Below are 17,025 nucleotides of genomic sequence, written 5' to 3' on the forward strand. Positions count from 1 at the left end.
GTTTCCAGAAATTTATTGTGAATACTTGTTGGTATATGGATTGTGTAATTTTGGAAGTGATTTGGAAGGGGAAGACTCAACTAATGGAGTGATTGTTGATTGATTTAAGGCAATTGATCTCCTAAACCTTATATTCTAGTTAAATTTGTATGCTTCCTTCGTTGTTTGTGTGTTGGGAGCAATGAGGATGAGGTGAAGGGTTAATTGCCCACTTAATATATTTAAATGGATAAAAAGCAGTTGAAACGAAAAATCTTACGTGATGAATATGATGATGTGAATTATCTTATTGTGACCATTGTTGATTGATTGATGAATGTTTGAAAGTGTTAATGTGGATTTGAATTGTATGAATTATTGCCTCTTTCAAGTGTGATATGACTTGTGCGCATTGATTTTGAACAGCGTGATAAGACATGTGATGATTTATGATGCCGAGGTCTTTACTGGTGAGTGTTATAATGTCGAGGTTTTTGTTCGCGATTGTCGTGATGCGAGGTCATTTTCAACAAGTGTTTAATAAGTCGATAGAAAATTGTTTAGACTAGTGATTTGATATAAAGCTGATGAGAAATGGTTTCACCTAGTAATTTGATATAGAGTCGATAGGAAATGATTTTAGCTAATGATTTGATATAAAGGTGATGGGAAATGATTTCGGCTAGTGAATTGATATAAAGTTAATGAAAAAAGATTTTGTCTTGTGATTTGACATAAAGCCGATGGAAAATGGTTCAGGCTAGAGATATTATGCCAATAGAAAATAATTTCGGCAAGAGATTGATTATTGTGACTTGATGCATTTGATGCTTATGCGTGACTTGGTTGCTAATTATAATTGATATACTTGTTGCGTGTGATTGAACTAATTGTCATTGAGATGACTTATTTATTTTGTTTGAATGTTGAATTGTGAAGATTGAACTATGAATTATTAGGCCTATTTGAGGAGACATGCATGTTAAATTGCAAATCATTTAATGTTTTATTTTGGGGAAAATATTATTATGAGTTGTTTATAGTTTCCACTTAATCTTTTTAAAGAAAAATCTAGAAAACTATTTTTTCTTTCAATTGACTAAATAGGATATCAATTGAAAGAGTTTTTAAAAGGTTCGAGGTTCATATTAACATCTTAGGAAGGTTTTGAAAGCGCCTAAAATGTTCGATTACTTGCTATTATTCGGCAATTAATTTGTTTTGCCTAAAAGACATAACTTGATCTTTTTCTGAATTAAATAATTCTTATCGTCAAAACCATTTAAAAGGGGAAAGGAAAAGATATTAACTTGTTACCCATGTGAGATATTTGCTTTCAAAATTTTATCTTTTAACTTCATTTAAAGATCATTGATTTTAGTTGAATTGTTCAAACGAGATAAGCATTTTTTGGGAATTTGAACTTTTCAACCTTAAACAAACGACAAACATTAATACGTAAATAAATATAGTAATGTAAAGAAGGAAAAAGAGTTGGGCCCAAGTCTGGCTTTTTATCGCCTAGGCCAGTACTAAGGCTTCTTTTCATTTTGATCCAGTGGGGCCCAAGCCGGTGAAAACTAGCTATAAGTTTTGTAGACCTTATCAGAAGTGCAGGTATTATTCCAACAGTATCAGATATGATACCGAAGATTGTATTAAACCTTAAGCACAAGATCAAAGATCTGACTGACCAGAAGGTGGTTTCTCTCTAGACAGTCACGCCCAATGTCAATAATAATCGTTTGTCAAATAATGGGCATCACTATCAATATGATAGAGACAGATAACAATTGGTGTGTGACAAAGGCAATAGTTCTGTTCGCTCAAGACGAACTGGAGAAGGCAATAGCTTGTTGAGCATCAGAGAAAATGAATTTGTAATTTTGATACCCGAAAAGGTTGTTGCCTTGGTGTCAATAGAAACTCCTGCACGACCAAAATTTGTGATTGAAACTACTTTAGCTCAAGGTATGACTAGGTCCGATAGATGTTATACGGCGAAAGAGTTGGCTCAAGGGGGGCAAAAGAAGGAACAAATGAAGAGACCGATCAGTGAGGCCGAGGCTAAAGAGTTTTGAAGGATAAATATAGCCAAAGGACTTTTCGATTGTGAAGAATTCAGGAAGACTTCGGCTCAGATTTCTATGTGGGCCTTGTTGATGAGTTCGCATCTGAATAGTCAAGCCTTAATGAAGGCTTTGGATGACACATATGTGTCCGTGGGCACTAATAGTGACAATATAGTAGTTATGATAAACTAGGTCATTCGAGGACACCGAATGAGTTTTTGTAACGAAAACTTTGTTCCATGGCACCATTGCATGTCGAGACAAGGTTATAAATTGTGTCTTGGTCGGCGATGGATCCAGTCTCAATATTTGCCCACTATCGACTCTTAGGCAGCTAAATTTTAATTTGGGGAAGCTTCAATAGAAACAGGTCAATGTAATGGTTTTCGATGGGGTGCAAAGAGACACATTGGGGGCAGTAAACTTGAACATTCAGATGGTCCTGCACAGTTTACCGTGGAGTTCCAGGTTTTTGACATCAAACACTAGTTACAACCTGCTTTTGGGGATGTCGTTCATCCACATGATTGGGTTGTGCCTTCTACCCTTCACCAACTAATGAAATTTGTTTGGAAGGAACATGATTTAGTTATTCATGGTGAAGGAAGCCATTCCAATGGTTATCTAACGATCGTTGATGAAGTATCTCAAGGTTGTGATTTCTACACAGTGGAGATGGTAAATGCCATAGGCGATGATTTAGCTCCACAACCCCTTATGCCTTTTGTATACAAAAAGATTCCTACTATAATGCAAAAGAGTAGTTTTAAATTGGAAAAAAATTCTAGGGAATTGTCTAGCCTATCCAAATTCCCGCCAAAGGAGCAAAGTTTGGTTTGGGGTATGTCCCCACAGATGAGAAGCAGAGACGAAGAGAAAGAATGTTGATCAAGCATTGTCTAGGCCAATTCCTCATCTAGCCGTTTGTAGCTTGGGGCATGGACGTTATTGGTCAAATAAAGCCAGTTGCTTCTAACAGACACATATCCATTGACTACTTCACCAAGAGGGTGGAAGCAGCTTCGTACAAGTCAGTGACTAAGAAAGTTGTAGCTAACTTTGTCCGCAACAATCTGATATGCAGGTTTGGAGTACCAGAATCCATCATTTCTGATAATGGTACGAATCTCCACATCATTTGATGAGAGATATATGTGAGCAGTTCAAGATCACTCAACGACTTATCGTCCTTCGATGAACGGAGTTGTAGAGGCTGTCAACAAGAACATCAAGAAGATTTGAAAAAAATGATTGCCGATCACCGGGGTTAGCATGATATGTTGCCATATGCTTTGTTGGGATACCGAACAAAGAGGCCTAAGTACTGGCCCAGACGGATAGAAGTTAGACTTGGACCCAACTCTCTTCTCTTCTTTACTTTACTATATTTATTTGCGTATTAATGTTTGTCATTAGTTTAAGGTTGAAAAGTTCAAATCCTCGAGAGACGCCCATCTCATTTTAACAATTCAATTAAAATTAACGATCTTCAAATGGAGTTAAAAAGATAAAATTTTGAAAGCAAATATCTCACCTGGGTAACAAGTTAATATCTTTTCCTTTCCCCTTTTAAATGGTTATGACGATAAGAATTGTTTAATTCAGAAAAAGATCAAGTTAAGTCTTTTAGTCAAAACAAATTAATTGTCGCATAATCACAAGTAAGCGAGTGTTTTAGGCGCTTTCAAAACCTTCCTAAAACGTTAATATGAACCTCGAAACCCTTGAACTCTTTTCAATTGATTTCCTATTTAGTTGATTGGAAGAAAAAATAGTTTTTTTTCTTTAAAAAATTAAATGCCGACTCCAAACAAGTCTTAATAAATATTTTTTCCAAAATAAAAACAATTGACACTTTTATGTATAGAAACATCAAACTTGTTCTTGGACAGAGGGAGCTATTGGAAGATCCTGGTAGATATCAAAGACCGGTTGGTAAATTGAATTATCTAACTATTACACGCTCGGATATTTCATTTGCAATAACTGTGGTTATACAGTTTCTCCAAGCTCCCTGTAAAGATCATTGGGATGCAGTAATTCGCATCCTCAAATACATCAAAAGAGCTCCAGAACAAGGATTGTTATATGAAGACAAAGGTCACGCGGACATCATTGGATATTGTGATGCGGATTGGTCAGGTTCTCTAACAGATAGACGCTCTACTTTCGGGTATAATGTCATGATTATAGACAATTTAATCTCTTGGAAAAGTAAAAAGCAAGATGTAGTTGCAAGATCTACCGCAGAAGCAGAATATCGAGTTATGGCCCTTGCTTCATGCGAGCTTATTTGGTTGAAACAACTTCTTCAAGAGTTGAAATATGTTGAATTCAAACCAATTAAGCTTATATGTGACAATCGGGTTGCCCTTCGTATTGCCTCAAATCCATTTTCCATGAAAGAACGAAACATATAGTGGTGAATTGTCATTTCATTAGGCAAAAGATTGAGTCCGGATGCATTGCCACCAGCTTTGTTTGTTCAAATGACCAATTGGCAGATATTCTTACCAGGTCCCTTAAAGAAACTCGAGTAGAATACATTTGCAACAAGCTTGGAGCATATGATATATATGCTCCAGCTGGGGGGGGGGGGGTGTTAAGATATTGTCAAAGAGTAGTTTAACTATTAGATTGTGTGCAAGATAATAGTCAAGTATTGTAGGTAATGACTAATAGTCAAATATTGTACGTATGGTAGGTAACCTATCAAGGATATGCTCTCGACCTTTTGTGTCTAGCTTTATCTATATATTCTAGGTGTAATTTATCATTTTGGTTATGAAGTGAAATACACTTGCATCATTTATCAAATCTGAAGCGTGCATAGTTATGGACCATGATTATATTCCCTCTCATCCCCGATGTAATCTGAGGGCGCCATATTGGACTCAATGAGCTTGAATCTACTATCGGGTTATTAGGCGTTAGGCCTAACTCATATCCTAAAAGCTAGCCTAGAATAAGGTCGAGTCCAATTCTCATGAAGAGTCCACGATTCCATTCATTAGTGATGCGGGACATTCCATTTGTGTTTTATAAGGAGCCTATGATTCTGTTCATTTACCTATAAAGGACATCCCGTCCTCCACGTATATATTCATATATTCTTTATTCGGGATATTCCATTCATGCTATAAGAAAACTAAGATTTTATTCATTCGCATATATGGGACGCCATTTATCACCCCTTCCTCCACGCCCGCATCTGAACATTTTGTATCCGTAGTTCCACTCATCCAAGCCCGCATTCGAACATTCTTATTTTGTAGTTTCACTGCCGATCTAGATCGTGTACAATCATGGATCAAGAGTATATCTACCCCCCCCCCAGCACAGTTCGAGGGCATCACATCAGATCCAACGAGTCTAAACTTGGACCTAATTCACACCTCAAAATCTAGTTCAAATGGAAGATGATTAATCAAGCCTTATAAGGATCCTATGATACTATTCATTTATTGATATGGGAAATTTCATTAATCAAAAAAACATGTAGTACAACTAACATAAAAGATCTATTCCATAAAAAAATGGTTGTTAAATATACTGAATTATTATTATAGTGGATGACTGTTATCGAAAAAATGAATTATAATATCACAACAAATTATATAACCTATATGACATGTTGAATACTTCATTTAGTCTATTTAAATTATCTTCAATTTCCATTGAAATGATATACTAATTTAGATTTTGTGTAATGACAAGCAACCTAATTAAGTTTTGCTTTTATCATTTAAAGTAGAATTTAAGTTTAACGTCGTACATACATTTTATTTAGACAAATCCTTAGACCAATTGGTATTGTTAAGGACTAACAATTATGTGCAGAAGCGACCATTTATGAAATTATGGAGGGCTTCAAATTTATTGGTCTTGACAAGGCTCCTGGTGTGGATGGGTACAATGCTACTTATTTTAAAGAAGCATGGCCAGTGATTCAAGTTGATGTTATAGCAGTTGTGGAGGACTTCGTCGCAACATGTACCATGTATAGACTTGTCAAGTGCACAACAATTACTCTAGTTCCCAAAACAGCTCAACCTGTTACTATAACAGAGTATACACCAATATCTTGTTGCTCTATTTAGTATAAGATCATTTCTAAGGTCTTAAAATCTAGGATGTAAATGGTGATTGCTGGAGTTATTAGTGAAGCTCAAGCAGGTTTTATACCTGGGAGGACAATAGTAGGTAATATTATTCTGGCTAATGAACTAGTGCATACTTATAGTATGAAGCATATATCTCCTTAGTGTATGATAAATGTTGATTTATACTGTTGAGTGGATATACTTAAGTATTGGAAGCAATGAATTTTCCCAAAAGGCTTATTGGTTGGGTAATGGAGTGCATTCAGACTGTTAATTTTTTAGTTGTGGTGAATGAAGCATATTGAGCCTTTTGGTGCAGCAAGAGGGCTTAGACAAGGAGATCATATGTCTCCGTATTTATTTGTCATTGCCATGGAATATCTTAGTAGATGTTTGAATGTGCTACGAGGGAATAAGGGCTTCAAGTTTCATCCTAAATGTGCCAAACTGAATATTACTCATTTAAGCTTTGCGGATGACCTGGTAATGTTTGCTAGGGGTGATTTGAGGTATGTGGCTGAATTACAATAGTGTTTCATGCAATTTTCTCAAGCTTTTGGTTTGAAAGCTAATCTAGGTAAGAGTTGTGTCTATGTTGGAAGTATGCAAACATAAGTAAAAGAAGATTTCCTTCGCCACTAAGGATACTCTTCAGGGGAGTTACCCTTTAAGTATTTAGGTGTTCAACTATCAACTAAGAAGTTGCCAATAATACAGTGGCAACTGCTCATTGAGAAGATAGTCAGCAGAATATCATCTTGGACAGCAAAGAAATTATCATATATAGGGAGTATCCTATGATTACAGCTAGTTCAAACAGTTTTATTTGGTCCAATCTTATTGGGCACAAGTATTTCTAATGCCCAACAAAGTGGTAAAACTTATTGAGGCTCATCGTAGGGCTATGTGTGGACAGGTACAAATCATATAAACAAGAAAGCACTGGTTGCTTGGGAAAAAATATGTACACCAAAATCTGCCAGGTAGACTGAATGTTACTAATTTGTATTTATGGAACAAATCTGCAATTGCTAAGACTTTTTGGGATCTTAATCATAAGTAGAAAAAGATGTGGATTAGATGGATACATAGATACTATATAAAAAAAATTATGATATACAGGTGATGCCTATTCCTCAACATGCATGTTGAATACCTAGGAAGATTTTGGAAGCTAGGATGGTGCGAAACAATTGTCGGTTTGTGAATCAACAGGCTATAACTAAAGAACTTTATTTGAGAAAATAGGAGATGGTATGAGGATGCCCTGGAAATGCCTAATGTTCAGTATGTTCAGTGATATTTCTCGATCAAAGGCTATGTTTATTATGTGGCTACAGATGCAAGCTAAGTTGCTCACAAAAGAGAGGTTTCTGAAATGGGGAGCCAAGGTGGAGCCACAATGTTTGTTGTGCCAAAATGGAGATAAAACACGAGATCACTTGTTTGTGAAATGTTCTTATACCAAAAGCCTTTAGGTTGGACTTGCTACTTGGATGCAGATGTCGTATGACATAGGTGGGGACTGGCAGCAACACCTTTTCTGGGTTCTAAAGAATGCAAAGGGGAAAACAACAAGGGCTCAGAGTTTCAGAATGGTGTATGTTGAACTTATCTATGCAATATAGATTGATAGGTATTAAAGAGTGTTTGAGCAAAGGACAAATGGAGTAGATAGAATTACTACAACTATTGTTTTTATTTGTAATGTTAGAGCCTCCTCAAAGGCTAGGCCTTTAGTTCAATCTTGGTTGTTATAAGAGAAGAAGTGAAGATTTTGTGTATAGCATGTAGAGGAGAGCGACGATAGTGGTGTTTTTTTTTTAATATTAGAATCTAGCTAACTATGGATGTTGGTTGCTTTGTATTGCTTTACGGGTGATTAATGGAAACAAGTTAGTTACCTAAAAAAAGTTATCATCATTTACACTCTCTTTTAAATATTATAGAATTATTAATTTCGTAAATATTATAAAATTTTCTTTCCTAATTTTACACATATTGTCATGTTCAGAAACAATTCTACCTTTCCTTTTTCTATGTCTAAACTCTTGAGGCATTTTGGCTTCTAATGTTTTCCCTCTATACATTAAGATTACCATATTTATAAGAAGGATTTAAGATCACTTGCTCAATAATCATATTATTTGAAGTTTAATACTCTATTCTTTGTATATTCATGATAAAGTCCTAGAGACATCGAAGAAAAAATTACATAAAACTACGGAAAATAAAGATGAAGCTATTATTATACTTTTCGAGTTTTCTTTTACATCAATTCCAAGAAATCCAAGGACAAAATCAACCAGAACAGAAATTGTGAAGAAGGTTCAAAAGTTCAATGTAATCCTTCCGGTCGTTATGGGTAAACCATTGGTGGAAGAAATTGGATAAGAAACCCTTTGGAATAGTCATTTAAAAATTTGGGGTTAGGCTAGTCTCAGACAAAATCTGAGCAAGGTGAGGTCTAAACAATCCAAGAATAGATTGGCTAAAATGTTTATACTTAAGATAATTTTTCTAATAACTAAGACATTAAGGAAACTATAACACTTATCGAAATCGAATTAGGGTAAGTAAAATTATTGATCTAAAACTTGACATGAAAAGACTAGTTTAGTAGGTCGAGGTTTAAAAGTGTTCTTGCAAAATATGGATTTTTGGAGAGAATTTCAAGTCTCTGCCCATGGAATCCGATATAGCGGGGAAATAAATCTTGCTACAGTGAGTGGTCCCGTTATGGCGAAGCCCTATACTGGAGTTAGTCATGAATTTATGTAGAAACTTCACCTAAACTGCTCATAATTCTGCAAACTCGTTTTGGGAAGTGGAAAGAGCGGCCTTGGGTTGAATTTCAACCTATTTCCATCAATTTCATCAATAAAGGCAAGTTAATTACTTGCCCTACTTTGGTATTGTGATTATGAGGCCTTAATATCCTTATTGGGTGACTTAGGGCAAAGTTTGACTTGAATTAATGTTGAAAGACCTTTGGGTAGGGTTGACCACGGAAATGACATAAGTGTTAGGATTTTATTACAATTCGGGTATTTTAGGCCATTATTGTATTTTGTATTGTATTAGACAAAGAACAAACCAGAATCTACTACAAATCTTCGGTTCAATCTCAAAAGAGATTTCAAGACTTGATTTGAGGTAGGTGATGGTTGGTCGTTCTCTCATTTATGTTATATATGCTTGTCAACTACTTTATTAGTATTTGTTTTGTTGACTCGACTACTTCATTAGTATTACATGCATGATAGATGATTAGGGGAAAAAACAATATGAATTGAAACATTAAATGTGATTAAACACATGCAATTGATGTGTTTACTTAGGTGTACAAGTGTGGTTGTTATTCAATGAGGTTGTGATTGTGATATGTGTTTGATGGTTGACTTGAGTACCATACATGGTATATGATATCCCTATAGTTGGCTCAGATACCACACATGATATATACTAATGATTGGTTCGAATATCACGTGTAGTATAGAGATGCCCATAAATGGTTGGATCAGGTACCACACTGACACACCAACAATTTTTGTGTGGTTTCCATGAGAGAACCACATTGGTTCGTTGTGTTGTGGTTGTTTATGTTTGTTTTGCATATCAACACAGGGTAAGGACTGAGATTCGGACTACGTTATGATTGTGATTCAATTGTATATTATCTATTTTACTAAGTTGTGGTTGCCTATTCATATTTTATTTAATTGGAATTAGTCGATAATCATACTATTACAGGGTGAGGACTTAGATGTCTTGGTACTATGACTTTAATGTTCTAGGGAGTTTATTCCGCCATTGATTTAATTGATTGTTTGAGTTTATGGAAACTCAAACTTTTAATTGCTTAAGCCCTGTTTCTCAGTATTTTATATCACAAGCTGATTTTAAAATGGTCTGATGGGTTAGGTACGGGCTGATAATTGATTCTCCCACCAGAAGGTTAGTGTGATTGTCACTCACGATGAATTAGAGTCTTGACATAACGGTAAAAATTTGTCCATATTTACATTACCCTTTTGATGTAATCACTTTTTATATATTTAAAATTTAAATAAATAGATAACAATTCATATCGTCAATATAGGATCACAGATTACATCAATGGAAACAAAGAGTCTTAAGCGGGGTGAATGCATTTTAATTGGCTTAACTGAAGTTTCTTTTAAAATGGATTAAGGCTTGAATATGTTAAGATTGAACTCAATTCAAATTATCTTAAGCCCAACCCATAAATTTTTTGGACGGATTACCTATATTTTGACTCATTTTGACATCCCTAAGTGTATCATTTTTGACATTTTGAAAGATATTGTAAACTAAACGGGCTGAAGTTTTGCCAAACCCGGCCCAGTAGTCCATATATTTAAACAAGAAGTTTGATTAATGGTGAAGTAATCAAGGCTAGGCTAGGGTTTAAGCTATGAAGAGAGAAATCCGCAGAAGAACGATGCCTCCAAAGTTGGGTAAACCTGAAAAAGCAGATGCTTTGAAGCAGTTGGGGACTCATGTGGCCCTCTTTGGGGTTTGGGTTGCTGTAATTCGAATCACCCCTTACATCCTTCATTATTTTTCTGATCAGAAAGAAGAACCCGTGCTCAAGCTCTAGATTCCTAATCGGGTAAATTTTTTTTCTTTTGAGCAAATTAATAGTATGAAAGCTAATATTTAGTTTCCATTGCAATTCTATGATGTGCTTTTAAAATAATCATGTCTGAATTTGAAAATTAAATACATTTGCAAGTACACCTTGCTATTGGAATAGAACGATAACAGACTTGATCAGTTCGCTCAGTGCAGTTCTACAGAGACTTGGAATTTCTTATTGGGTCAACTTGATAATATTTTCAATTGCTTATGTTTATGTGTTTTATAATATCATAAGAGACAAGATTTATTCTTGTTGTATGGGGCATATCGATTGGACTAGAGCGTGGTAGGTGAAATGGAAGCTCTCTTTTAGGGTACTAAGTGATAAGTATGTGTTGTCGAGATTTAAAGTAAGTCCTACAGAATGGTTGTCAGGTTAGACAAACATTTGTTATGCATTATGAGGCAAAGTCTTGTAATGACACATTCAGAAGATAAAAGTAATGAAATTGAGGGTGTTTAGATAGATGTGCAGACATACTAGGAGAGATATCATTAGGAACCAAGTTAAACGAGGTAAGATGAGGATGGCCCTTGAGGAGTACATGATGACCAAAAAGGTTGAGATGGTTTTGTCATGTGAAACGGAGGTGTTGAGGCGCCAATGAAGAGGTTGAGAGGTTGGTTTTGGCAGGATTTCAGAGAGGTATATGTAGGCTAAAAATGAACCGGGTGTGTGTGGGGGTGGAGGTGATTAGACAAGTGACCCAAGTTCAACTTACCGAGACCTAGATAGGTAGGTATGGTGGTGGACGATGGTTGAGTGATAGTAGAAAATCGAGTATTGTCCCACTTTATGTGGGATAGTAGGGGGTAAGCCCCTCCTACTGTTCTCTTCTCAGTACTAGTAGTATTATTTAGTAGTTGCATATTTCCCTTTCAATACTAGTAGTATTATTTAGTAGTTGCATATTTTCCTCTCCGTCCTAGTAGTATTATTTAGAAGTTGCATATTTCCCTTTCTTTAGTGTGAAATATTTATCGATTAACTTCATTTGTTTTGTATCTTGCTATTTGCTATCACATTTTTTTGCTCCTGCTTCAAAAACTTTTCTTTTGAGTAAGGTCTCCGTAGACCGTACCCTTCCCATCCCAGACTTCATTATGGAATTACAATAGGTATGGTGTTAGGTGTGTCTAGCCTTGAAACTCAATGGACAAAAACCAACATGTGTACCAATTTGTACTAAAATACTAGATTTGATTCCACTGCTAGATTTGTACTCACAATATCCGCCTACTTCATATGTTTTGTTGTACCACCTTGGCGGCTATGCCATTGACCTAAGCTTGGGCACTTCCTTCTAGTGTCATTAATGTCCTTCATTCTTACAAAAAGTCCATATTGTAATGTTGTGTTAGGACTAAAGATTGAGGCATAGACCAAGGCTATTGTTGTTGAGTATAGTGCCAATAAAGGTCTAGCTTTACCCTGGTTTTCTTGGTATAGTATCTCATGTGTTGGCATACCCTTTAGTGGCTGCAAGGCATTTTGAATTATCTTCGGCTGTAGAGTGTTAAAAAAAATTGTGAACTCTGGCCGAGTGAGAAGTAGTTGTTGACAGGTAAGAGTGCTTTTGAATTTGAGTGGCTAGGATGAACAAACAATCATTCTCCTTGCAAGTTATTTGTATATTTGTGATGAAGCACGAATGTGATTGTAAAATCTAAGGTAAGTAATAAGTGCTAAATCTTGGCCTTTTTGATGTTAATACAACTTAAGATTTGTCTTTATTTATACACATGTTTCTAATACTACGATTCATCGGTCTTTGCCTTGTGCAGTTTCTGTAGAGGAAGGAATGTTTGAAGGAAGGAGCCCAGTGTTGTTTATGCATCTGTTGACCCCTTACTCTAATTCATTTCTGTCTCTATATTTCATTTTCGTTGTCCCTATGGTTCTAAAATTTGTCACCTTATTATGTGAGATATTTGTTGTGGAAGTCTCTTAAGTTTTTCAGTTCTATAGACACCTAAGTTATGTGTGAACTTGATGGCTTTCACATCTCTGCTAGTAAACCTTGTTCTCATGTTACTGAATGCATAGATGATCCCATAAATGAGGGAGGATAAATTAAGAAGCTGCTATTCAATGTTGTTCTATCTATACTTATACCAGTACAAACATAGGCACTAATTCGTCTGTGGTTATGTTTTTTCTTCTGAAACCCAATGCACTTCTAAACAACTTCTAACAATCAACACTGGAAACTCAGCTATAGATATGTATGTCACATAAAAAAGGTAATCTCTAGTTTAGTTCTTAGCATGCTCGTTTACTAATTACAGTTAACAGTAGCAACGGTAATATATATCAAAGTAAGCATCACTGACAAAGCAATTTACTCATGTAAAGCCAATGTTCATGAGTAGGTCGAGGGTGATGACAATATAATTGCATAATGTCTGAATTAGTTAAGAGTTACGTACTACGAGACTCATCGTATGAGTGATGAGTTGCATTTCACGCAATCTCATTTTGGCTGCCAGGAAGCTTCTTGATAATATTCAGGTGTTTGATTTGGTACTTGGGTCATCAGTCTCGACCTACTCATGGATATACGCTGGATTGGCCTAGTTATCATGGACTACATGGCTCACATTCTTGATTACTTTTCTGTCGAGCAGCATCAAATTTTCTCCAATATCCATAGTATAACTTCAGGAAACAACTGCAAATTTTCAAAAAACCATCTCCACTGTGAATAATTAGCACAAAAGTTATTGTACGAGAATTTATTGTAAGGAACAGTAAACAATTTGTTATTGTGATATACTAACTTGAAGTTTTCAAAAGTGAATATCGCTTTAAAAATCATGAAAGAATTAGATGGATGCAAGAACATTGACTTGTGCAACAATCCGATCCCTTTCATTCCCTCATAAATCTAGTTCAAGTTTTACACGGCGTGTACAAGACTACTAGCTAGTTATTTCATGTTAGGTGAGCAATTTAGCAGCATTCCCAAAAGACTTTGCTTGGACGATAAGATATTTGTATAGAAAAATACGTCGTTGCATCAATTCAACAGTAACCTCATACAGATAAAATCCCTTCCCTCGACAACATGTAATCTCTCTTCAGGATGTCACGTAAAGTAAAATGGTTAATTTACTTCTCTTCATTGTTTTATTCTTAGCATATTTAGTGATAGTGTCAAATGTTCCCTTGATATCTTAAAATAATTTGATAAGCTTACAGGCTCTCCTAAAAAGGAAAGTTCAAAAAAATGGAAAGAAGAAGATGACAAAGAGGATATTAAACTATAACAAAGTAGCCCATTTTTCATAACAACATGACAAGAAATGTGCATGTATAATAGCAAAACTGCATCTATCTACAAGTATTCAGATGCTCGAGTAGCCAATTCCTTGATCGGAAGCTAGCAACTCATCTTGCCAAACAGAATCCAGTGCACTGGACAATATTTATAAACATAAGTTCAAGGACAATATAAAATAGATAGTGGTTCATACATTCAATATAGGATCATACATTACATCAATGGAAATAAAGATTCTTAAAATAGGTTGAAATTGCATATTAAATTGGGCTCAATTAAAGGTTCTTTTAAAATGGTTAAGGTTTGATTGGGTTGAGACTAAACCTAATTAAATTATCTCGAGTCCAGTCCATAAAATTCTGGGCGGATTACTTATATTTGGGCTCATTTTGACACCCCCTAATTGAATATCATTTTCGACATTTTGGAAGATATTGTAAACTAAACGGGTCGGATTTATGCCAAACCCGATCTAGTAGTCCATATATTTGAAAAAAAGTTTAATTAATGGTGAAGTAACCAAGGCTAGGATAGGGTTTAAGCTGTGAGAAGAGAAATCCGCAACGACGAAACGATGCCTCCAAAGTTAGGCAAACCTGAAAGAGCAAATGCTCTGAAGCAGCTGGGGACTCATGTGGCCCTCTTTGGAGTTTGGGTTGCCGTAATTCGGATCACCCCTTATATCCTTTGTTATTTTTCTGATCAGAAAGAAGAACATGTGCTCAAGCTCTAGATTCCTAATCGGGTAATTTTTTTTGTTTAAGCAAATTGATAGTCTGAAAGCTAATAAATTAATTTCCATTGTAATTCTTTGATGTGCTTTTAGAATAATCATGTCTGAATTCGGAAATTAGATACATTTGCCAAGTGCGCCTTGATCTTACAATAGAACGATTACAAACTTGTTCAGTTCGCTCTTTGCAGTTCTACAAGGACTTGGAATTTCTTAATGGGTCAAGTTGATAATCTTTTTAATTACTTATGTTTATGTGTTCACAATTATCTCTGTGTTTAGATGTAATATGGTAAAGGACATGGGATTTGTGCTTGTTGTATGGGGCATATCAGATTGGACTGAAGCGGGGCAGGTAAAATGGAAACTCCCTTTTGGGGTACTAAGTGATAAGTATGTGTTTTCGAGGCTTAAAGTAAGTTCTATAGAGTGGTGGTCAGATTAGACCAACATTGGTTATACTTCTATGGGGCAAAGTCTTGGCTAGTCAAGAATGTACACGTTCAGAAGATAAAAGTAGCCAAAATGAGGGTGCTCAAATAGATATTTGGTATACTATGAGAGATATCATTAGAAACGAAGTTATACGAGGTAAGGTGAGAGTGGCCCTCGTGGAGGACAAGATGACAGAAGCAAGGTTGAGATAGTTATGTCATGTGAAAAGGAGGTGTGTGGAGGTGCCAATAAGGAGGTGTGAGAGGTAGAGGTAGAGGTAGAGGTAGGCTAAAAATGAATGGGGATGGGAGGTGACAAGACAAGTGACACAAGTATAACTGAGGATCAAACCCTAGATTGGCCGTAGGTATAGTGATGAAGAATTAGAGTTGAGTGATAGTAGGAAACCGAGTATTGTCCCACTTTATGTGGGAGAGTAGGGGATGAGCCCAACCTACTTTTTTCTTCTCAAAACTAGTAGAGTCAAATCTTTTATGTTTGACCGAAAATTTGCACATGAAATATTGCATTTTTTAAAAATGAAATTTATATATTTGTAAACTATGTAGAAAGTAGTATAAGTCACATTAATTGGCAATTCAAAATAATTAAACCATATATGAAAAATTTACGCTCAATGATAGACTTCTTTGAATCTTGAAATCCGAAAAATGCCACATAAATTGGGGAGGGAATATTATTTAGTATTCGCAAATTCTGCCATTCTTCAGTGTGTAGTACTTATCTGTTGCTTCAATTGTTTTGTATCTTGCTCTTTGTAATCATATTTTTTGGCTCCTGCTTCAAAAACTTTTTTTTGAGTAAGGTCCGAGTAAATCCTACCCTCCTCACACTTCACTTATTGGATTACAATTGGTGTGGAGTTGTTGAAATTAGATTTCTAGCCTTAAAACTCGATGAATAAAAGCCAACAACTGTACAATTTCGTACGAAAATACTGGATTCGATTCCACGACTAGATTTGAACTCACGATGTACGCCTACTACACATCTTCTATTGTACTACCTTGGCGGCTTTGTCGTTGACCCATGCTTGGGCGCTTCCTTCTAGTGTTATTAATGTCTCTTCATTCTTGGAACTTTTCCACACGGTAATACTATGTTACGACTTAGTCTTGAGGCATAGACCATAGGTTTTATGAGCTTGTTATCTACTAGAATGTGAAAGTAATCTTATACTCTCTATTAGAAAATGCAAAGAGAAGCTAGTATTGTCTCTATTGCCTGTTCATGACACTGGATTTTGGTTCTATTTAGTAGGTGATTAGGTTGTCTTTCTTTATATATACATTTCTAATACGGCCATTCATCTGTCTTTGCCTTGTGCAGTTTCTCTAGAGGAAGGAATGTTTGGAAGGAAGAAGCCTTTGTTGTCTATGCATCTTTTGACCCCTTGCTCTAATTCATTTCTGTCTCTATATTTCATTCTCGTTTGCCCCTATGATTCTGAAAATTGTCACCCTAATTATGTGAGATAAAATTTGTTGTGGAAAGTTTCTTTCAGTATCTCACTTCTATCGACACCTAATAATTTAATGGCTTAATCATCTCTGTCGGTGAACTTGTTCCCATGTTATTGAATGCATAGATGATCCCATAAATGAGGGAGGAGAAACTAAGAAGTTTGCTATTTAATGTTGTTCTATCTATACTGATACCAGTACAAACATAGCCAGCAAATCGTCTGTGGCTACGTTTTTTCTTCTGAAACCCAATGCACTTCTAAACAGCTC

General features: G+C 35.6%; 3 protein-coding genes and 1 long non-coding RNA gene across 9 annotated transcripts in view; 3 read left to right on the forward strand and 1 right to left on the reverse strand.

Moving 5' to 3' along the window:
- LOC101266680 (pentatricopeptide repeat-containing protein At2g15980) overlaps positions 1–17,025 on the reverse strand; it is a 43,917-nt gene that overhangs the window by 23,566 nt on the left and 3,326 nt on the right. For 5 of the 6 annotated variants that reach the window (XM_069290353.1, XM_004248849.5, XM_010329152.4 and 2 more), the window contains one exon: positions 13,018–13,491. The gene's annotated coding sequence lies outside the window, so the exon portion shown is untranslated. Of the gene's footprint in view, positions 1–13,017; positions 13,492–17,025 lie in introns of those variants that run through there. The other variant, XM_069290351.1, reaches the window with a different exon arrangement.
- On the forward strand, positions 2,990–4,471 carry LOC109121286 (secreted RxLR effector protein 161-like). The gene is made up of 2 exons (XM_019215956.1): positions 2,990–3,135; positions 3,919–4,471. Exons 1-2 carry the CDS (start codon positions 2,990–2,992, stop codon positions 4,469–4,471), a joined length of 699 nt encoding a protein of 232 aa, XP_019071501.1.
- Positions 5,912–7,782, forward strand: LOC104649737 (uncharacterized). Its single transcript, XM_010329274.1, has 4 exons — positions 5,912–6,106; positions 6,452–6,637; positions 7,495–7,545; positions 7,633–7,782. The coding sequence occupies exons 1-4, from the start codon at positions 5,912–5,914 to the stop codon at positions 7,780–7,782; spliced, it is 582 nt and encodes a 193-aa protein (XP_010327576.1).
- On the forward strand, positions 14,672–16,853 carry LOC104649635 (uncharacterized). The gene is made up of 2 exons (XR_743514.4): positions 14,672–14,848; positions 16,622–16,853. It is a non-coding gene; the product is annotated as an uncharacterized lncRNA (long non-coding RNA).

The sequence above is a fragment of the Solanum lycopersicum genome, chromosome 10 (genome assembly GCF_036512215.1).
Source record: "Solanum lycopersicum chromosome 10, SLM_r2.1".
In the NCBI taxonomy this organism is placed as follows: Eukaryota; Viridiplantae; Streptophyta; class Magnoliopsida; order Solanales; family Solanaceae; genus Solanum; species Solanum lycopersicum.